General features: G+C 39.0%; 1 protein-coding gene across 5 annotated transcripts in view; it reads right to left on the bottom strand.

The window, feature by feature from the left end:
• Positions 1-2,573: 2,573 nt before the first annotated feature.
• PLCG2 (phospholipase C gamma 2) overlaps positions 2,574-22,780 on the bottom strand; it is a 66,778-nt gene continuing 46,571 nt past the window's right edge. For all 5 annotated transcript variants that reach the window (XM_058846284.1, XM_058846286.1, XM_058846285.1 and 2 more), the window contains 16 exons: positions 22,565-22,765; positions 21,178-21,297; positions 19,894-20,074; positions 18,572-18,640; positions 17,327-17,436; positions 16,440-16,536; positions 15,467-15,533; positions 15,058-15,215; positions 12,304-12,406; positions 11,135-11,344; positions 10,404-10,549; positions 9,277-9,391; positions 7,913-8,080; positions 7,515-7,603; positions 3,963-4,147; positions 2,574-3,179 (listed from right to left, as the gene is read on the bottom strand). In XM_058846284.1, coding sequence (XP_058702267.1) covers positions 3,137-3,179; positions 3,963-4,147; positions 7,515-7,603; positions 7,913-8,080; positions 9,277-9,391; positions 10,404-10,549; positions 11,135-11,344; positions 12,304-12,406; positions 15,058-15,215; positions 15,467-15,533; positions 16,440-16,536; positions 17,327-17,436; positions 18,572-18,640; positions 19,894-20,074; positions 21,178-21,297; positions 22,565-22,765 — 2,062 coding nt within the window. In that variant the 3' untranslated portion in view covers positions 2,574-3,136. The remainder of the gene's footprint in view (positions 3,180-3,962; positions 4,148-7,514; positions 7,604-7,912; positions 8,081-9,276; positions 9,392-10,403; positions 10,550-11,134; positions 11,345-12,303; positions 12,407-15,057; positions 15,216-15,466; positions 15,534-16,439; positions 16,537-17,326; positions 17,437-18,571; positions 18,641-19,893; positions 20,075-21,177; positions 21,298-22,564; positions 22,766-22,780) is intronic.

The following is a 22,780-nucleotide window of genomic DNA, read 5'->3' as shown; positions in this document are numbered from 1 at the left end:
CTCCAGAACTCAGGAACACCAATTCTCACTAAGGTGATAAAGATTGTGGCTGATTTAATGACCTTCTAGAAGAATTAGGCTGCAGACACCTCATACAGATTCATGTTCAATAAGCATGTAATTTTGATCAAAAAATGAGAAAAATTTTGTACCCAAGACTCCCAACAATTAAAAAAATCACCACATAAAGACAGAGTGCATTCACCAAGCAGCAGTTCTCCCTGTGCAAGCTCACAGGCAGAAAGTGTTCTGATAGAATTTTTTTGTAAACATCAATATTACTCTTCTTTCAAATTACCACAGATTTAATCTTTGCCTTGCTCAGATTTTATTGTTCAAACTCATACAAATCTGATTCTCACTAGAGCTGGAGTTTGTATCTGCCTCTTACTGAAAAAGGTTGGTTTGGAGTCACAAGTTAAACTCGATCTTTGACCTTTTCCTTCTGCCTTAGTTTTGGAGCCAGAGGAAGTGCCGTGATAACCATGTCTACTGAAACAAACAATCATTAAGTCAGTTCATCTTAAAAACACAGAAATGCCCTTCTTCCAACCTCTAGCAGAGCACACCATACCACACTAGCAGATCACTTTTCAATAAGAACTCACTGCCTCAAATGACTGGCAAAAGTAACAAAATTCAATGAGCAATGCTTAAACAAACCTGGCATCATTCACATCAATTTGAGATATCAAAATTATTTATTAAAATAAGTTATTTCAACGATTTTAAACACTTTCTATAAGAATACAACAATTTAACAATTGTTAACTTCAAAAATTTATAAATGTTTTCCCTCCTGGATTAACAAAATTGGCACACACATTCAAACCTACTTTCATACTCAAACAGTTGCAACTGTGATAAAGCTGCTACACAGTCTGCCCCAGAGAAGAACTGGGAGGTGAGGTCTTGGAGATAAAACACAGAAAGCAAGAAACAAGAGAAGAGTTAGAACATAGCCTTGCCCACCACGTGGAAGTCAGCAGAAGAGTCACTTCAGGGCAGTATTTTCATTCTGCACATTTCAGACATCATAGTCTGGGGAAAAGTCTTACTGTAAAACAAAATGCATTTGCATAAATACTGATGTGCCTCTTACAACTCCTGACGTTATGCATGAGGGAAGAATGTGCACAGGACCTTTCAAAGGACTACAAAATGAGCTATTTCTTAAATATTTGCACAAGAGCAGCATGAGGGACTCACTCCTGTGTCCATGACACCAGTGGAGGAAGCCAGGACTAGTGGACAATTTGGTTGGGTCTGCTCTGGAACTGAGCTTAAAAAGAATTCTGACAGGCAGAACAATCCAGACCTGGATAATGAATTTAAAACCAGCTCTACACAGCAGGCTAAGTTACAGCTCCACCTCCCAAATCCACAGCTGATATGATTTTTTTTTTCTTTGTTTGAGCAGGGTTTACACCCATCTAATCCTTGAACAGGTCAATCACAGCTGGGTACTGAACAGTTTTCAGGAAGGAGGATGAAAAGCAGAGAATTGACATTAACTTCTCTCGTTTTCAGTTGGGCGATTAGTAATTAATTCCTTTATAATAAAAAATTTACAGAGCCACCCCATTGTGGGATACACTATTATAACACTTTCATCTCTGAGACAAGACCATCTTTACAGAATAGCTAAAACCTCAAGGGGGTTCCTCAAACCATCATCTGTGAATGCACAATGGCATCAATTAAGCGCTTCTTGAAACAACAGAAGTCACAGCGTGGGGAGCGAGAGAAATTGAAAATGCTGAGGCAGCTGCAGCAGGCCATGAATCCCAAATCCGTGCAAGTCCTCTGTGATCAGAAGTACAGCTCTGTGGAAGCAGCATTTTGTGCCTCAGGCAGTCACTCTAAAAACTAAACTCCTCTGCAGACATTTGAATGTTAAAGTTGGGAATATAGATAGCAAAACTCATCCCGTGTAGAGGTAAGACAACCTGGAATTTGATGGTATCAATACAGCGCTAGCACAAAGGACCAACACATACACAAATTATGACAAGAGCTGTTAAATATTCCATCAAAGGCCTTTAGCTCTGCTCTGGCAGGAAGATACACTTGCTAATCTAACAAGTATTCTCATCTGCAGCTTCATGTTCTTGATTTGATTAAAGGCACCAGAAGGATATACCTCTATATTTGTGCACACTATCATTCTTGGATTAGTTACGTTTTGGGAAAACGGTCTACATTTACAGAACACTATCATTTGACTATCGTCTACACAGGATTGCAAGATTAAAAATTGACAGTTCATTTAAAAATTCATTTCTAAGCACATTAGCAGCTGAAAGGATTTGCAGAAATGATACTGTACAAAAGTAAGTGCTTCTCAGAATTTTAAATACCTTCCCTTTCTGCAAACAAACAGATATCTCCTACTGCATATCTTTTCCTTCCAGTGCCTCGAGGCTGTGAACAGAAGTTCACAGGGGCTATGAATAGAGGTTCACACATTTCTCCTTTCTTAAACCTTTAAAGAGAGTTCAACAAGAAAAACACAACTACAGTCCCAGAGGGTATTTGCTTTCAACAAAATTAACATATCTTGTTCTCGAAAATGTAACAGAAAATTTTTAATAAGAGACAATAGCTGCCCAAAATATTTTATACAGCATCAGCAGCACGATCTGCTGTCTCGAGGACTGTACCATACATGACGTGACAATGCTGGTGTAGAAGTGCTTTTAAAGCATTTAATAAATTAAAAACGCACTACTAGTTAATCTTGAGGAGCCAGGTTGTTAAAGTGGTGTGATTCCATGCATGCAAATTGTTGTGACTGTCTTATCTACAGCCTGTGTACACACAGGAGACAACTTGTACTTCAGGTATTGAAAATGAGAAATGAGGTCCATCCAACTACACATACTCAAGTTTTAAAAATCTTGAATACACAGAAGTTCTGGCCTGCACAGAGGGTTTGCTTTGTACAGAATATAAATTATTAGGTATTAAAACAGTTTTTCTTAGAAGAAGAAATTATAAAGGAAATCCGTATTTCCTCTTCCTGCTCTTCTTCCAGTCATTCCATCTGATGAGACCGTCACTGAGTAGGACGACCAGGGTAAATTCATGTCTTCCTGAATTGCACCATAAAGCACACATCAAAGAATGATGGGCTCTAAGAGTAGAATTTGCTGTTACTGACTTTCTTCTCCTTTAATCTTAAGGGAAAAGATAAGGAAAAAGTCAAGCCTAATAGGAATTTCTCAGAGGAAAACAGCCTACTAAATTCAATGTACTTGGATAACAATGGCAAGTAATGTATCAGCAACGAGCACTGCAATTTTTTCCCCCTAATAAACAGGAGTAAACAAGTGATTCATGCAGCTGTTCAGCACACACAGAAAAGGGCAAGACTATTTAAAGTCTTGAGGTCTGCTCAAAATTTCTTCTTGGTACATGAAGCTTCCCTCTATCTCCCTCACACTTGGCCCAAAGGTGGCAGCAAAGGAGAAGGAACCTTCCCCTAAGCTCTGGATAATGCACTGACACTGAACTGACAATTCTGTGCTGTTACAACTTAATACTGGTTTTATCTGTTGTGGTTTGTGTATCTGTTCTCACATATCTCATATGTGCATGACATTTCCAGGGACATAACTCTGATAGTGTAGCAGAAGTGAAGAGGTTTATTTATTTGTCTGTATATACTCTCAGGCTTTCCTCCTGGAAAGCGGCAGAGAGGGATACAAAACCTGACAGGATTACAAGTGTCATTGTGATCACTGCAACTGAGATTTCACAGAGCACACATTCTTCAGCTTCTGCTGGCCTCTAGTGGCTTGAGGCCCAGCCTGGCTTCTCTACAGCCCTTCCTCCTTCCAGATGAGCTCATTCTACCCTCACCACTCTTTAGATGCTCCTTCTGATATGTCTGAGGTTTCCTTATCATAAATCTTGTCTAGACAGAGCAACCTTGGTAGGGAGAATGATCATCAACTCACCTGCGGTTGCAAGTCTCTTGATAAATCTGTAGTTTGTGTTCATTGACACTGAATTCTTTCAGTATAGCATCCCTGTTGGGATTCCTCAGGTTCATGTGGGTGTCATAGAGGAGCAGCTGGGTATTCAGCTCCTCCTGGCGCTTCCGAAGTTGCCGACACGAGGAATAAAGCTCCTCTTCGCTTTCCTTCAAAGGAATATTGGAAATCAAGATAATTTTGTAAAACATGTTCCCAAAATGACACAGAATCAGCAGAGTTTGGGGAATTAGTTTGTTTTCTCAACCACGTTTTAATAACTGCATAGAATTTTTTATAAAATTAGTTTGATAGGAGTTTCTAGAAACAAACTAACTTTGAAAGTACTAAAGAAACCCCCTCAGCCCTACAGTATGACCAGCCACACCCTCTGAATCATCATTAGGGGCATCAAGGACATTTTACCACATGTCACAAAATGAGTGTGACTAAACACTTCTGTTGGATTATTTTTCCCTAATAAAGCATGTCAGTCTGTTGAGGAAAGAACAGAAAATAGTGTATCATGATGGCGTATCAGATTATAATAATATTAAAAATACATTTTGAAATGTTTAGGTTTTGGCTTTTCCATCATTTTTGTGTATCATGTGACAAAGTGACAATTCTGGGGATTTTCTATTGAAATGTAGACTAACAGTGAAAATACTGACTAGTAAAGAGGACCCCTTACAGCTGAAAGTACTCAGATGGTTAAGAAAGAAGGACAGATCCTGTATTTCTATGGCAATTCAGTACTTGCAAGGAACTGAGTAGGTCTGAATTTCTATTGTGGCCCACACTAGGAGGTCTCAAAATATTCCACAACCATAAACAATCATCATGATTCCATTTACGACTTCAAATTATTTTAATACTTCAAAACTTTGGATGCAAAAGCTGCCTCGTCATAGAGTTACTAGTGAGGAATAGGACTGGCAGGACTGAAGTCTTAATTTTCACATCAGCAGCAAAACAAGATACTCCTTCTACAAGAAATGACATGCAATCAATAAATGTAATAAATCCAAACATTTTCAGAGTCAGCATACTAATAAGAATGCCTCTTTCTGCATTCAGTCCAGATCTAGGAAAACTGATAGCTTAGCAACATACCTACGGGGTTTCAGTTACAGCAACAATATCCTTTCCTAAATCCTTTTTCCTCCTGAAACACATTCCTATGCAGGCATGGGTTGAAGCAACTGAAAGAGCCTCAGTGCTATGCTACAGATCAAGATTTAAAGAGCAATTTGTTTAATTTTTGTTTGTAAATGGGTAGGAAACTTTGTATTCCCAAATCACAAAGGAAATGCAGATTGCTAATTACCAATTTGCAGGTGTAATCATCAAGATGCGTATGGTACCACTGTTAGCTCTTGTAAATAAATGTATCCACAAAGGTACAGCTTAAACTGCATTTTAAGATGTCTGCTTCAATCTTTAAGTCAAGAACACAGACACCACCGGGGCTGACTGTAGTCAGAAAAAGCTGAAGAAATACTTTGCACTTTCTGAAATAAAATGCACTTTCTGAAGGAAGTAAATCAATTCTCAAGCAAGTAAAACATGCTTATAAGTGCAACAATCACCTCAGTATAGTACAATTCCTACAATATCAAAAAACCTGATTACGTTCTACAGGAACTATGTAAGGCCCCACATAATAATTCACAAAAGTGCATGCTTATGTCTACAATATATTTGTTTTACTATTCCTGATAAACTCCACAGCCATCTGTAATTCCTTATTATAATTTTGTATTTCATCTCCAAGCACACGCAGATGGGTTCTGTATATAAACAGGCCTGTTATTAAATGGCATTATTTTATGGAAGGCCGTTACTTTTTTTAAAAAAAAAGCAGAGGAACAGAGGTAGCCTTGATCATTTTTGATGCTTCTTGAATGATCTGGCAAAAATTCTAGAGTTGACAACTATGGTGAGTTTGGGTTTGTTACTGGCTACCAAACAAAAGGAAGTTTGGGAAGTTCTCCTGCCCGTGCATTACCACCAGGCAGTGTAAAAACACTGAGATGAGCTGCATCTTCATTTGGCTTAACAAGCAGAAGGGGATTCTAGAGTGTGAAATGTGCTACTGTCAAAGGAGTAGTGGTGACAGATTGGGGGACAGACTGCTGCTATGAACAACACTTTGAGATCTGCTCCTGCCCCAGGCAAATAATGATCTGGAATCCTGAAGAGAAACCATGGCAGGAGGGATTTGAAATGTATCCACAAGTGATGTCCATGCTCAGCATTAGGCAATGGTGACTTTGTCAGTTTTCTCAAAGGCAGCAAGCCCAAACCCAGCAGTTTACCAGGCCTCCCCTATGAGACTAGAGTCCATGATATATGAACAATTTAAATATTACCTTGAAAGGATTTAGGTCTCTCTTCACACACACATCCCTAGTCTCAGCTTCTAAGCCTCTCCTGCTCTCAGAACCCTTGGCTGGCCCATAGAAGGATCTTATAGGAACCTACAACAGCTTTCAAACACTGTCATTTTACATCAGGTGTTATAAGGTGGCTTCGTAAAAACCCCCATAAAGGATGTTTGAAAAAGGCCTCCACTCCTTTGGGAAGAACAGTGTGACTGAATTCAGAAATTTCCAGTTCAGAGTATGCAACTGCAGGTACAAATCCCTCCAGAGATATAATGACTTAGAGTTCACAGAAATTGATGTTTCAATCAGAATAATAATGTAACTGGTGTGAAGCGCAGCATGGGCCTGAAAGGGTTGACAACTACAAATAAGAAGTTGAACTTTTTTTTTTTTCTCTGAATCAGAAGGGTGCTGGAAATCACCCTGAAACAGCCACTTCCCAGAAGCATCTTTAAACTTTCATCATATCACAAGTGAATTTAAATCACACCATGTATTATTGGGAAAGAGTCTGAGAAATATCCTACAAACCAACATATACAGCAGCACCATTGGAACACCAACAAACACTGTTCACAGATCAGCTGCTTTAATGCCTGGATTCATGAGCATCATTATTTTTCCCCTATGTGTTTTAAAATACTACTATTTCAAGCAGGTGTTTAGAGAGACTTAAAAGGAGCAGATTAGCAGTTCTTTAAGAACCAGATATGTCTTCTACTTGATGGGTTGTTTATTTTAATGAAATACTGGGAGAAATTACTATCTTCTACTGCTGAAGCAATTTCTTTTTATGTAGGACCTTTAAAAAAAAGATTAATCTATGAAACCAAAGCTGATTTTAGCTAGCTTTGCATGGCATCAGTCAGTTAACAAGGAAAGACAACGACCAAGCTGTTACAGCAAAAACTATTGGAGGTAATGAGGCTTTGTTTGTGCATTATTTCTTTTAACAACCATGTAATCTGTCCACCCAGAGGGAGAGTAACTCAATTTGTGCTATTTGTCTTCCCCAGTACCTGCAGAAGAAATGCCTGACAACAGCACATCAGACACAGAACAGAAAACTGAATCCTCAGTTCCTGGTTTCCACAAAAACTGATAACAGACACACTAAGAGCACACAACAAACCCCAGTGCTTCTCACCAGAACTTGCTGCATCTCACAGTGCACCAGAAGTGAGGCCAGCTCTATATCTTCACTGTAGCCATTCTTGAGAGGAACTGACCTAAAACCTAGGGCAGAGGGAAGGAAAACAAAGGGCAATTATAAAGTCCATCAAGGAGGAATTTGCAGTCACAGAAATGATGCAGACTTCGAACATTCTTCAGTTCTCAAGTGCTCCTCTGATGAGAGCAGGCTACCCTATGGCAATTGCAGAAAAGCAAAAAGCAAGACTGGAAAAACTGAGAAACTCCTTGAACGCTCTTGAAAACTAAAGCCAGAGGAAGGAGCTTCATCGAGGCAGGAGGGAATCTGGCATTGCAGAGGAAGGCACAATACAGCAATGCTCAACAGCACCTCATTATAACCATTGATCTCACCTGATTTGATTCCTTTGATGGGAAAAGTGGCGTGTGCTAAGAAGTTGGGATCACTGAACATATCCTCCTCATAAACAACAAAGCGCAGGAATGCCAGATTAGGGTCGTAAATTTCAAATTTCACTTGCTCTGCATAAGGTGCCCAAATTGGATTAAGGCCATTGTCATCTGTAATGAAAAGGAAACATTTGCAGTATGAAGCAATAATTTCACTTCATTCACATATGGGTATGTATCCCAGTACATTTTCTAGGGATACAGAAGCCCAAAAATTCTATTTACCATCTGTCTCATGTTGTAACCTTGCTTCAGAAAGTTTGTATTTGTTTACTTGGTGGTAGGGGTGGGAGGAAACTTGGCAGAGATGAAAATCCATGAAGAAAAGCTATTATTTGTATTCAAACATATCAAACCTCCTTGGACATGTATTTGTAAAGAAAAGAAAAAGCTAATTAATTTCTGATATTCATAAGCCTCATTCTCCATATCCAAGAGAAAGCAGGAAAAGAATTAGGAAGACTCATGTACCTCGGCCCAGTTTTTGTAGTTATGTACAGAACACCAAGATTTGGTATATGTGACACAGCCAGGAAGTTTGCTGTCTAAAGTCTTGGTCTCTTCCCACAGAAAGTTTAAATCATAATCATCTTCTCTGAAGTACCAAGGAGCCACAATGCACATTTTGCTCCTGATGCTGTGTTTATTTTCCATTGGTATCACTAGTTTGGATAATCAGAACCAAAGCCTGCTTTTTACCAAAGGAGCACTGTTGTATCCAGAAATACTAAATGATGAAATATGAAGTGGCTGAAGTACTGCCCCATTTCAGAGCACTTAAGTTCATGCACACACAAACACATTCCTTAGCCAGAACTCCCCAGCACTGAGCTTTGATCAAACTTCTGATGCATTTCCAGTTACTCTATTATACAGCCCTATACACCCAAGCTGCCTCCAAGGGGGTGCCAGTCTTAGAACCTCAGTTTAAGTAAAAACAGTCTAGAGATTACAGTAGTAGCTCCCCATTTGGGCCAGACTTTTGGGAACTGACTAGCAATGTTGGAGGCACTCTCAAGACAGTAATTTTTTTAAATATGCAAATACCCAAACTTATGCATGGGCAATAACACAACAGAATGGGACTTTTTTCTTCCCCAAACAACAAGAGCACTGTTTTTTCTAAATTTGATATACATTTAAGTTTCTCAAATTAAAGGGCCCCAAGATGAGCAAGAGAACAAGCCTTTGTGACTCATCAGTCCAGAGCTACATTTACCTTACTTCCCCCCCATAATGTTCATCCTCTGCTCGCTTTATTTAATACCCTGGAAGTAGAACGGTATCTCTGCAACATAGATACTCACTCACAACTGTTGTCTTGAATTTGTTGTTATCATATTCAGCCCCACAAATTTCAACTTCTACAAAGGGACAGGCGATGCTTCTACCAAGTTTAGGGAGATGACGAGCACCTAAAACCTGCAAAAGCAACTGTAAATTACAACCACCTCCAAAGGAAACTTGGCATCACTGTTGCTGAACAGAAGGTAGCTTACAGAACTAGAGGGGGGAAAAATCCAGAACATGGAAAAGCACATACTCTCTCCATTGAATATGTTTGCATGTATTATCTGTGCCACCAATAACAATACCTCCCATAGTCTGGGTAATTCAGTGATTTTCACTGTGAAAAAACACAAACCAAAAAAACCATTGCAGCTGACATTCATTACACAGAGTGTGCAGCTCCAGGCCAGCCTGTAGCATAAGTTCTGTTATCTTTCTTCTGTGTTTATTACGTACTCATTTCAAGACATTTCTGCTTTGCATTCACAAGCCTTGTTTACCTCACCTTTAAACTGTAGTGAAGATTAATTAATGTGTTCCTTCTTTCTCAGAAAACATAGTTTTAAAGAACCTGTCTTACTGCATAGCAACTGAGAGCAGAAACAAGTTCAACCCTGTTTGGCACCCAGTCAAGATGGCAACATTTTCCAATGACAAACTCATCTCTTGAAGAAAAATGAGAATGACATTCAGATTAAGTTATAGTATATTAAATATGAAGTGGGGGATCAGCTTATTAGGTTTCCTGTTTAGTTTCTGTATTTCATTATAAATATCTTTCACACTCAAAATCTAATCAAAAACTCAACTAGTTAGTCTGATGCTAATCAATTTCTAATAGGACCCTTCTACAAAGAACTCATTTGATTGGAAATTCAAGTTAGTTCATTTCCTATATTTATTAGCAATTACAAAAAATCATCCCAGGATTGTGTTTTCAGTCCTATAGCATGTTCTTCATTAGCATGATAAAGACATGTATTTCTTTTCAGGAACCAGTGAAGTTAGTTTTATTCTCACACTGACATTTGAAAAGAGTATTTTGACAATCTGTCAGAACTTGCTCTGAAACATAATAGTTTTATTTTTAGTTTTTTAGATATTTATGACTTGTAAAAAACCATAATTTACAAAAGAGATTTACCCTCACTGTCATAATCATCTGCAATTTCCTCTTGGAGTCATTTGGCATTGGGTCATACTCCTCATTTCTCATGCTCTCTGGCTGCAGCACGTAGCCAGTGCGTCCATTCAAGGAAAACAAGGCATGGTTCAATTGCATGTATTTGTCTGGGGAGAGAGTTAAACAGTCACAACACAACATCCTCTGAAATAAAGCTAAGGAAATACCAGATTAATGGCTCTTCCCTGTAATTCTTTCTGGCCACCACTTCATCAGAAAGAGCTGGAAAGGTGGGAAACATGGTTCCTTCAGTAACTGAATCTGACAGGCCATTTTTCATCAACTCAAATCCCAAAAAAACCCATCTTCATCCTCAGTTAGCTTCCTAGCAGTGTATCACAAACTAGCTGGCCTTCACCAGGACGTGGAATACAGCCTTCCCTGTGGCTGCACAACCATTCATCCATCTGAAACTCACTGTAAATATCTCTGCTTACCACAAAGAGATCAAGATGAAATAAATCTTCTAGGGCTTGGGGCAGTTAGGTTCAGAGACAAGGCTTTTGGAGACAGATTTCTGGGGCCCAGCTCTGAATGGCAATCCACACATTAAAAAGCAAATTTCAAACACTGCTTCTTGCAGATAAGTTCAAATAATCAGGACGGTGATTAGAGGGGCCGAAGGGCCATAAAGGGGCTCATTTACAGTAAAACAGAAGGTGGATTAGATTCTTTTCCAAAAGGAAAATTACCTGGAGTTTGGAAGTTCAGAGCCACCATCTGGGAGCCACAAAACCAGAGGCGAAATGGGTCATAGTTGGATGAGTCAACCCTCTGTCCTTTGGGATAGACACGGGTCAGGCCCTTCAGGTTGTACTTCAACAACTCCAGTGGCTTTTGCTTAACAATGCTCTCTGCCTTGGTTTCCACAAAAGAACGGATTTCTCTGAAATCAGGATTGTCTACACAGGGATAGGAGGAAGAAGAGTGAGTACCAAAGGAAGAAAGAAGTTGACATTTATACCATATTTTCACCAACACTTTGTTTTGCTTTGTTTTGCCTTGTCTTTTAATGCAATAATTGGCACAGTTTTCAGGCAGACACAGCAAAGAGGTTGAAAATCAAGCCTGAAAGTTAAAATTGCCTTCCTGCCACATGCTTTACAGAAGGGCAGACAAGAGCCTGCAGTCATGTTCTCATCTCATCATTGCTAATAATGTACTTCTGATCACTATAACACATATTTAAATGAGACATCTTTTCCTGGGTCTAAATGGGGAGAAGAAAGGGTGAGCCAGGGTTAGCCAGTGCCTCAAAAAATAACTATAATTATAATGTCTTAAATGCAGTGACAGCTTATTAAAAACATTTGCAAAGAAACTTAAAGAAAAAGGGCACATTTGCTAGCTTCTCCAGCACCAATGACAAAAAACTGGAATAAAAAGTACATATTTCAGTGTCAGAATCCACAGCTGCACATACACAGGCCCAGTTATATTATGAAACCATACATTATTCCAACAGTTTAGTCCTGGCAAACATGTTCTTACAGTAAAAATTAAAAACTGAACAGTAAACCTATTTATGAAGGTGTCTTAACAAACAAAGCACAAGTGTTAAGCCAGAGTTTTTAATCTCAGAGAAGTCAATTGACACATAACTAGTGAGTTTCCCCATGGAACATACATCTGAGAGGGTGTCTCTAGTTAACTAATTAAAATTTATGACAGTTCTTTTGTGATAGATGAATAGCACCAAGTTCCCTGGTGTACAATTTCAAAGTGCTATTGAAAACTGCCTGGGTGAAGCAGAACTTTGTTTTCCAGCAGGACAGATTTTATCTTCAGACCTAAAATCCCAACTAATGTCTGTAAAGATAGCATAAAGGATAAAAATCAGATGTAATATTAAAGGCAATACCTAAATTGTCCTTGGTTTTGCTTGTTGGCTTGCAGTAGATTACTAGATCAGATAATTCAATAGCAATTAACTGATTCTTTTCCCAGTATTTCCTCCTGTTCTCCTGGAAAACATAACAAAATTTTAGATTATAGGAACATTGAGTATTATGGCACAGGAGCTCCAGGGTGCTGGAGCCTTCTTTGAATGTCTTCTTTGGTGCCCAGATTCCTATCTGATACCTTATACACTTGTATATTACACAGATGTAATGCACTTTCAGACCTAGCTCAGAGAACAGAGAACAAAATGGTAAGGTTTAGTTGGAGATGTACTTTTAGGAGTCTTTTTGGTAGAGAGAAAGGTGTTGTTTTATAAGCAAGGGCTTCAGTTCTTCCCTGATCAGTCATGCTCAGAATCCTGGCAACATTTTTTTTTTTCTTTTAATATGGCTCTAGTCAACTCAATTTTAGTTACATTCTTAACCCTATACCTCATATAAATGCAAATGTATGCAAAAAAAATGCAGAGGGTAGTAAAGTGTTTCTGTATCTATTTATAATCCTTGGCAGAACTTAAGTCTTGTTAGTAACTCCCAAACAGTGAAATTCAAACCCTCTGAGCATCATTCCTATGTCGTTTTCTGTTTGTGCATCAAACCCATCATGTTCTGTATGGAAAATCATGTTAAAAATCTTGTTGAAATCCCCAGTACCAAACCCACTCTCTCTACTTCCATGTTTGCAAGCACCTGCTCTGTGGAAGCTGAGCAGTGTTCCCTGCCAGCAGAGACTGGGAACTGCTGAAAGCAGCAAGACGTGTCCTGAGTGGAGACATTTGGGCTGGAGGATTTTCAGGCATAAGAAGCAGCTACAGGATAAAACTTGTTAGAAGAGTCCCATACCGAACACTGATTTGCTTTGGCACAAAAGATCATGGAGCAGCAGCAATCAGGAAGTCTTCCAAATGAATTCCCTCAACAAGACAAACATAAAAGGAATGAAAATCAGAACTAGGGAGCCATGGGTTTCCAGAATATCTCATTGAACCAGAGATTATACATTGAAGTCTAAGAAAAACAAAGAGGAATATGATGTTTAGACTTGGAAATAACCTTGGGAAAAAGCTGTACAAACCTCATTGTACTTAGTGATCAACCACAGTTCCCAGACACTGCTCAACAGTAACCAGAGCTCTGAGCAGCAGCAGATCACTTTTTGATGGTATGGACTCATTTCTAACCAGAACCCTCTAGACATAGCCAAACAGGAGAGCAAGGAAGAGCCACCCCAGGGAGCAGGGCAAATGTCAATACTGAGCAGAGATTACAAGAGATATGAAGCTTAGCTTTAATTTTTTTGCATAACAGACATTGCCCAAAACCAAACTCATTTAAAAATCCCCATGTATCACACTGCAGCACAGTCTTAATTCACTGTGCTTTTCTCCTTCCCCAAAATTCAGCCTCTTAACTGTACTGGCAACAAGGGCCTTTCCTCATCTTCATCCCCTCCCCATGCAGCAGTCAGTCTATCATGTGAACTTTGTAGAGGCCACACTGTGAGAAAAGCCTCCCAGCTGACAGAAATGAGTTTTAAAGCATCTTTGAACACAGACTGTTTAATACTTCTCTGACTGTATGAAAAGAGAAAAAGCTGCCAGGCTCCTGAAGAGCCATTGTTGTAGCATAAAAAACATTCAATTTGGGGACACTTCTTTTAGGTCATGTTTCTCTTTTTCTCATTTTTACTTCTGAATGAAAGCCTGGCACAAGAACTGTATCTCTCTTCCCCCAACAATAGGTCAACAGCTCCTGTGCTTCTCCCCTTGCTGTATTTACAGTCCTCTGCTTAAGACATCAACTTGTCTGGTAGAAATAGGATCAGGACGACCCTTAGAGCACTTCCACTCCGTGTGACAGCATGAACCAACATGATACTGATACATTTTCCATCAACCATATCACCTACTTAACAATAAAAGGTGAATAAAAGCAACCAAAAAAAGAGTATCCTTAAGCATAGCCAAAGTAAGGACTTTTTGGTCAATTCAGAGACTTCTTAAATACTAGAAAAAATTACAGGGAGGTAAATTACTACATCAGAACAGGAAAAGCAAGTCCTGAAAAATGTCTTTTAAGTGGCAGTAGAGGGACATAGAAGCTAAACTTAGGCAGAATCCTTGAATCTTTAGGTAAGTATATGGAAATACTATTATTGAAGAACTGGGAAATCTGGAATGTGGTTATTAGTTACAATTTAAGCATTAGCCAAACAATCCTCTATCAGTACCACTGCATTCAGTGGAAAACAGAGTTAGCAAAAAGAATAAGAAGAGTTTAGGGAACGGCAGCTCAGATTTCACACATCCTCTCTGGTGGATTCACAGATCTGAAAAGAACAGTCTGATGTCAGAGCTTCTGCTGCTTAACACTGGGATGAAGCAGTGTGACCAGATGGAAAATTGTAGTGGTATCCACTCTGGCCTACCAAACACACTTCACTGAGGGGCAGGGTGCAACACAGACAGTACTATCCTGGAAAACTCCTGTTAACATCAATTTACATAAAATGCTAATTCATTTACCATTCCCCAGACAGATTATGGAACAAGAAGCACAGCATCAATAAAATGAAAAGACAACAGCAATATGCAAGAGGGTGAAGGACCATGTGAGAGCCACATTTAGCAGTATAGGGCAGCTAAAGACAAAAGCTATTGTAAATTTATAGCAGTACATTATTAAAACAACAACAGATAAATTTGCAGCAATACCTCTTCTGCTGTTTTCCAAGTGATCTCACGGATACTTTGGTACCATTCAAAGAGTTCTTCTACTTTATCAGTTGCAAACTCAACACATGGATCTTCTGGATTCTTAGGTTCCAGAATGAAGACAAAAGGCTTTTTGTGTTTTCCTTGTGGCATTTTCACTGTTAGGTAATACCATAGCAAGAAATTTATACTAAAATCCAACAGCTCTTTTTCTAAGATGTCATTGTTGATTTATTGCAGCATTTAGTATTATGAAGTTTCAACATATTAATTCTGCTGGCTATATTAATACAAGTAGGTGTTTGAGGGGTTTGATTTATTTTTTTTTTTTAAATCTCTCCTGCTAAACATAAAAGAACCTATTCAATAAAGGTCAGAAGTCCATACATAAGCATTAGAGAATACACACCAACGTTGTATGTATTGAGCACCAGGATGCCACGACACAGAGAGCCCAGTGGGTTGTCCTCGATGATCTGAAAAACATGAGTTAAATCTGACCCTAAGTCTCCTGAGTGAACATGCACAGGACATTAACAAATAATAAATGTGCACCATTAAGCCTCAGCTCTCCAATCTCAGCTTTCCTGAAAGGATGCTCACTATAATGCTTGAAAGCCTATTTTCATAACAAGTAGTCAAAAAAAGACTACTTTGTAGTAGCTTCTGTCCTGACACAACTGTTCATTTTTCAAGTCTGGTTAAGGTTACAATAACCAGGGGGGAGAAAATGTAATACTTGTGGTTCTCTCCAAAGACTTCTGGAAAATCATTGCAAGTGCTTCAGAAGAACAAAAGAATTCAATGTTTTAATTTTGAAATTCAAAAATGTTAAAACATATTACTGTTCAGTTGTTTTCTTTTGTTCAAGAGCTCTTTGTCCAAGATACAGGACCAGATTTTTTAGACTATTTTGACCAACAGGATTGGTTTATACATAAAATCTTGATAATGGAGAGTAAAATGACTAGTAAGGTGTGTTTGGACATATAATTTTCTTATTTGCAAATATTAAGACAGTGATTATACAGGAATACTAGTTAAGTTTCAGGCATTTTATTGTTTAGCCAAACTGTGTAAAATCTAAACTGTTTAGGATTTTTATTAGCAGGAAACAACCAGAATCTCCTAAAATGTCACCAATTCAGCTATCATAAAATCATAGATACATGGGGATCTCTTCCAACTCAAGATATTCTATCTTCTTAAATAGGTTTCAGCCAGGGATGTCCTGACAAAAATATTTAGCAGCAGACAACAATGAAGAATCCATTGATCCCTCTGTTCTGCTTTCTCAAACACAGCATGTGGAATTGTGAGTGTATAAACCAGACTTCCAGTAGGTAGCCAAGGAAATGTAGGGGACAAACCGTAACCCTCACCTGATTTTCAAGCTCAGCAGAGTTATCAGATGACAGATCTTCAACATAATTAGATGGAAAATAATGTTGGACTTTTTCTCCATAATCCCCCTTCCACCTGAATTCAAACAGAAAAGCAGAGAGAATGAAAAAAAAAGTTAAAGATCTTCAAAAGGCCATTCATGAAACAATAATCCCCAAGAAATTGGTCATTAATACCCCATAATAGTTTGTCTAGCTGGATATCACCAAAAATATAAATGATGAAGTAGCTAAGAGCTCTAACAAAGTGATCATTAACTGTAGTAACAGATGATTTCAGAGGGATTACAGTTACTGTAAACTGCAATTAATGACTTAAGAGGCTTTTTCCCCCTCCAGTACTAAAAATACTATTATGTGGTTGATTACCCTGTAGAAACTATAGGGAAACATTAGATTCCCAAGCTTTCCAAGCAATTTACAAGCCAGCTAAAAAAGAAAACCTGTTATGAAAGGAGACTGTACAGAGCACTAAAATAGGTGGGTTTGATTCCTGAGAAATGCTTAGCAGAGCAAGGACAGAAGTAGAGCAATGACTGCAATGACTTCCCAGAACACAAAGATGTTCAGGAAGGATGGATGTAGAATGGGAAATATATGGGATATACCAGGCTATGGAGGTTCTGCAGGCTGAGGTTATTGCTGTGGGATAGAAAAGTAAAAAAGACATGAAAGGAGAATTGAAGATGACTGGATTTTGGGTTTGGGTTGTTGGTTTTTTTTAATACACTGACATAAAGATTTATAAGGGCACAGTTAATAAGCAGAAATCAAACAGGCAGTTTTAAAAACTACTACTCAAAGCTCATTTTTTCTCCATCTAGTAAGTCACCAGAAGTCCTCTCAGGAGAAATCTTTGTCCTTACCAGCCTCCAGTTTCCTTTGTGACATTATGAATTAAAGCTCCTCGAGAGAAGCTCAGTTCATCACTCCTTTTGGCTCTGTAGTCATACAAGGCTTTCACTGTTCTCTGAGGCTTTAAGATAAACAGAGCATATGGGTCATCTGGGGGGGACAGGTCATAAAATAATCAATAATGCAATCTTAAAACAAAAAAAAATAGGGAGGATTGGATTTTTTTGTTGTTGTTTTTGTTATGAAGCCTAGAAAACAAAATACTGAAGTTCCAGAGTGACATCTATTGGTGGAAGTAAGTGATGCTACTTTGGTATTCACGTATCAGCTTGGGAAAAAAAAAAAGAAAAAAAAAATTAAGGTAGAAAACATAAAACCAAAAATTAAAACAAAAAAAAAAAAAACAAAATCAAATTTAAATCTTCTATTTTTATAGCATATATTCATAAGCATTTGGAGTTTTCAGGCTTAGATACGTACAAAAACTCCACTTCAAAACCACATCATCTATTCTGCTGGTCACATTTCCTTTAGGAAGACATAGTTTTAGCAGGATAAGCAAAACCTTTATCTGAATTTACTACTACTCAAATGCTTCAGCAGCAATACAAATTCACTGGGCAAAAAGACTAAAAAGAATTACAGTCACAAAATTTACAAGTAGGTGATTTTCAAGAGAATTTACAAGTAGGCAGGCACTAGCAAGAATTACAGGTAAGTAATGTGTGCTGGGACACTTGTTTTTAAAACAGTATATAAAGGATAAAAACTCTAATAACTCATTAATAGACCAAAGGCACCAAATTTTTATGGAAAGCATGTGAATAAACTCTGCACTTGTACGTGCAGAACATGTTTGCTAATGGAACAAGAGTGCACAGACACCCACAGACACGGAAATTTTCATGTTGTATTTTCTTCCCATGAAGACGTGCCCTTCTCAAATTGAATCCTCTCACAGGTATTTCATTTTGGGAGCCCACCAAATCAAAAAACTTCCACAGACCCAGGAGCAAAACGTGCCCATATTGCCAGTCTGAATGAATCGCTACAGGATTTGCACACGAGAAAATGTGTGGGTACAAATTTTAAAGAGAGGCTAGTAAAAAGTCACACCCTTTAAATTTCTACTGTCCAGTTCCCCCTAGACAAAACAACCTGATGCTTTCAATTCTTCTTATTACTGCCAACAGGAAAACAAGAAGTCTAATTTTTAGAAGTCTACAGTAAGTGTGAGTATCTTTCTTTATGCATACCACTGTGGGGGTGATTTCACTGGGCTCCACATACATCTTGACTTCATAGAGGGAATTAATATCTTTTTCCTAAAAACAAGAAAGAAAAAATAATCAAGTTCCAGGAATCAGAAAGTTATAAAAGTACTTTATGATTATAGAACATTTATTTTGGAAACCACCTTTATGACAGCACATAGGCCGACAGAAGGAACAGACACCTCTGTTTTGCTCACTTCCATAGCTGAACATAACAGAAGATGAGTGTGTTATTTAATTAATCTATGCCTCAGTTTAATGAACAGTAAAACCCAATGAAACAGCAATACCATATAAAGTATTAAAGTATTTGAATCATTAAAGTATTTGACTGATCTCCTAATCAGTCAAAAGCTTTTTGATTGTGAGTACTCTTCTATGTGCAACCAAAAAAGAAATACCCGCACTTATGATTTTTGTGTTTCGGTACTTTAGTACCAGTACAGGTTTCACTATTAGATAACTCTGCAACAATATACAGAGTCATATTTTTAATTTTATCCTCTGCTTGTGATTCCGTTTGAACCCAGTTCTAAGATACAGAACCTTTGCTATAGACAACATTATAAAAAATCCTGAGGTCTAAAATCTTTTTAGTCCCTTTTAGACTTCCCAGAAAAAACAAAATCCCCAAGTTTTGATTTCCTCACACCTGCCAGATGTGGTTTCCTACAGCTTCTAAAAGACATACACTTGAAAAGTAAAGACAGCACCTCGGGCTTTCCAAAGCAAAGCTCCCTCAAAATGAAACACATCTATCCAGAAAGTAGCCCTTTATCCTCAGCTAATTATCCAGGCTCCTAGTTTAGTCAATGGCTAGAGACAATATTGCTGGGGAGATTTCCTCATGCTTATCTCAGAGTGATCCTTCAGTGGTATTTTTTACCACAGAAGGCAGTGGGACACCATCCCTGAAATGTCCAGAGTGAGAGGCACAGGAGAATATTTCATTTTTTCTGAAGCACTTAGCAATTGGCATCTGCATGATCATTTAAGATCAATGCCCACTTCAGCAATAGAAGACATGCCCAACTGTAGGCAAGGTTATTATCAAAAACTCATTTTAGTAGGGCAACGACCCCCAGTACACAGTGGGGCTTCTCTAATGAAATCATGGGGAATGCAAGAGTCAGCTTTTTATCAAAGATGAAGCTGTTCTTCACACCTTTGTGAGAGAAGTCAGTATAGCCACCTCAATTTCACAGAAAGTGACCCGCTTAACCTCTCCCAGAGATCCCATACCAGAGCCAGAGCTCAGCCCAGCCCCCCAGTCCATCCCAGTCCATCCCAGTCCAGCCCAGTACCGTGCTGTAGCGCTCCAGCAGCTCCTCCGTCACAGGGTAGCGCAGCTTCATCTTCCTGTACAGCGGGTGCTTCTCGTAGTAGGTCACCAGCTCCACCAAGCTCTCAAAGTAGGCTGAGGTTCCCAGCACAAAGTGCCGCCCCTCCTGCTGGATTCGGAAGTGCTTCACCTTCCCCTCCGCTCTGTGGAACAAGGGCACAGCTGGGAAAGGTGTCAGTGCTCACAGGGAGAGCACCAGGGCTCTGAACTGCACCAGAACTGCTTTGTGCACCTTCCTCGTGTGAAAGGATTTCTCTCTCTAACAAAGCCTCTTTTATTCAATTATGATTATTATAATCTTTTAGATAGCTACAGAAATCAGTTTTTAAAGGAAAAAAAAAAAATCTCTTGGGCTTAAACAAAAGGTTTGTGTTTGCATTGATAAATGCAGAAAAGCCATCCATTGACAACCATCCCATCCAAAAAGACCCCTACACCCTTTTCAAGCTGCTGAAGTTTTGGTACTTCTTGTTTTCTCTCGTGTGAAATGGCTTTATTGAGATGCTGCAGCTCCAGCCACTTCAATGTCCACCTTGGTAACAGCAGAAAACTTCACCCCAAAGTACACAGGAGACTGGGAATTTTTGATATCTTCAATACACAGTAAGTCATGTAAGTAAGCAACTTTATACGTTGCTAAACTACGCATTTTCAGAGAAACACAATTTGATCTGAAGGTGTGATGCAGAACACTACAATTCTATATATTTCATTAATATTTTTACAAGAACCACAAAACTGTTCAAAACTATTTCCCCTGGTGAGAGGAGCCAACAATTTCACTTTGACATTTCAGTTTTACGAAAGAAAGTTTCTTTTTCTTCTTTCTTTTTCTTCTTTCTTTAAAGAAAGTTCTATGACAGGTCAGGATTTCTAGAGGGTAAGGACATAGAATCATTGATGAGCCTGTACCTGTGCACTACAGTTTTGAAGGAAACTTCAAAATAACACTCTTTAGCAAGGAGTGTCAGGGAATGAAAGAAGGGCCACTCATAGTTCTGTATGGGAAGAATGGGACAGCTGGTGCTCAAACAATCTTTATAAAAGCATAAAGGTTCAGGCCAGTCACAAATTATCTCTTGCACACATTCTTATACATGGACCTGCTGCACAAATCAACCACGCTAATTATTCAAAGTTTGAAAGCAAGAATAGCATGACTCTAAAGAGACCATTATTTTTTTAAAAGAAAAACCAGAATATTGTTGGGCTGCTAGGTAAGGTAGTCCTAACCTTATTTTCTTACCTGAAAGTCATGGCAAAAGAATCAGGCTCATCTCTCTTTCTAATGAGAAAGGCTCCATCCCGAGGAATTCGCATGAGCATGTCTTCTGCCTCACCCCGACTCAAGTTGTTATAGTACCAGCTGCAACAGCGAAAAGCCAGAATGGGCAAAGCATTACATGGCTTGTCAAATGTCATTTTTGAAAAGTAACAGACAGCGTTATTAACAACAGAGTTTCAAACATTCTAAGAAAAATTATGCATTAGATTTTCCCTACCTTGGCACCTATGACAGCAGTTTATTACAAAACATTGTAAGACAGCAGTTTATTTTGGATGAAAGCATCAAGAATATATCAGAACACCTTGTCTGTCTGAAATCATAAAACATAAATCTGCATTTATTCCTAAAACAAAGGCACTGCATCCTGCTTTTAGTCTGCCATTCGGTTTTCAACATTTATTCCATTCTGACACAGTAGATTTAAGATAAAGCCTAAACACAGACAAAAGAAAGACACCAGCAATTTTAATTTTTATTCAAAGCTTGATTTTATCTTCCACCATAGGGATGGGCTTGTCTTGGATCCAATGTGCCTTCAGTGAAGCTGTGGCCACTTATACTGTCAGTGTAATTCCAGTTTATGCAGAAAGGCAGGAAAGTCTAACCCTTAAATTCTCCTTCCCCTCTCACTGGCTTCCAAAGTTATCTATGGGTAGTCAGTAAATCCCAGATCCCAGGGGGGCAAAAAAATAAAGAATTTTAAAGTCACAAATTAGTACTTTACATGCAAAGATTCACTTTTGCCCACTGCAAAGAAATCAGAACAAAGGGCAATGATAACAATATTCTGCCAAAAAACAAGAGCAAGCTCTGCCCAGGCTCTATGGCAGACAAATACCAGCTGCAAATAAGCACCATGCTTAATTCCTGTCACACGGGTTGAAGTCAGCCTAACCAGCTCTGACAGGGTGAGGTGGAGGGTGGGGTGAGGCAAATGTAGCTGTTGGGCTCACTGCCCCAGTAAGAGAGCTTCCAGATGGCACAGACCATAACCACTTAGTTGCCAAACCACAGCCAACTACTAAACAACCAACCCGACCCTTTGGGGATTGTAAAACATTGCACAGACAAAGGAAGAATTGGCACATTTCCACAGCATTACAGTTCTCACTGAACTTTCAGTTGCTGCTGGGAAATTGCTTTCCCAGTGACCACGCTCTTGTACCAGGTTCTCACAAAGTCAGTGTTCTCCCTCAGCATCTTTCAGGAAGCCTATTCCTCAAACTTCCACAGACAAGCAACACTGAAGTGTGCTCCTGAATCCAGGGAATTTTCTGTGCAAAAATCCCACCTAAAGCAAGGCAAGGACACTGACATGAGAGCAGTGCTTGGCTTCTGTACGTACTCTTTGGTCTCGTGAGGGCTGGGGTTGGGCACAGCGTCGGTGAGGCGCAGCTCAAACTCAGCACATCGCAGGTGGGCCTCCTTGTAGTGTTGGATGAGATCATAGATGCTGTCAAAGGTGAGGTTGTCTGTCAGGTAATATTTCACAGTGTCCCCATCACTGGTGGAACGGATCCGGCAGTGCTGGACTCTGCCTGACCTCCTGAAGGAGTAGAGA

Source organism: Poecile atricapillus, chromosome 10 (assembly GCF_030490865.1).
Source record: "Poecile atricapillus isolate bPoeAtr1 chromosome 10, bPoeAtr1.hap1, whole genome shotgun sequence".
Classification (NCBI taxonomy): domain Eukaryota; kingdom Metazoa; phylum Chordata; class Aves; order Passeriformes; family Paridae; genus Poecile; species Poecile atricapillus.
This window is presented reverse-complemented; position numbering and strand designations above follow the sequence as displayed.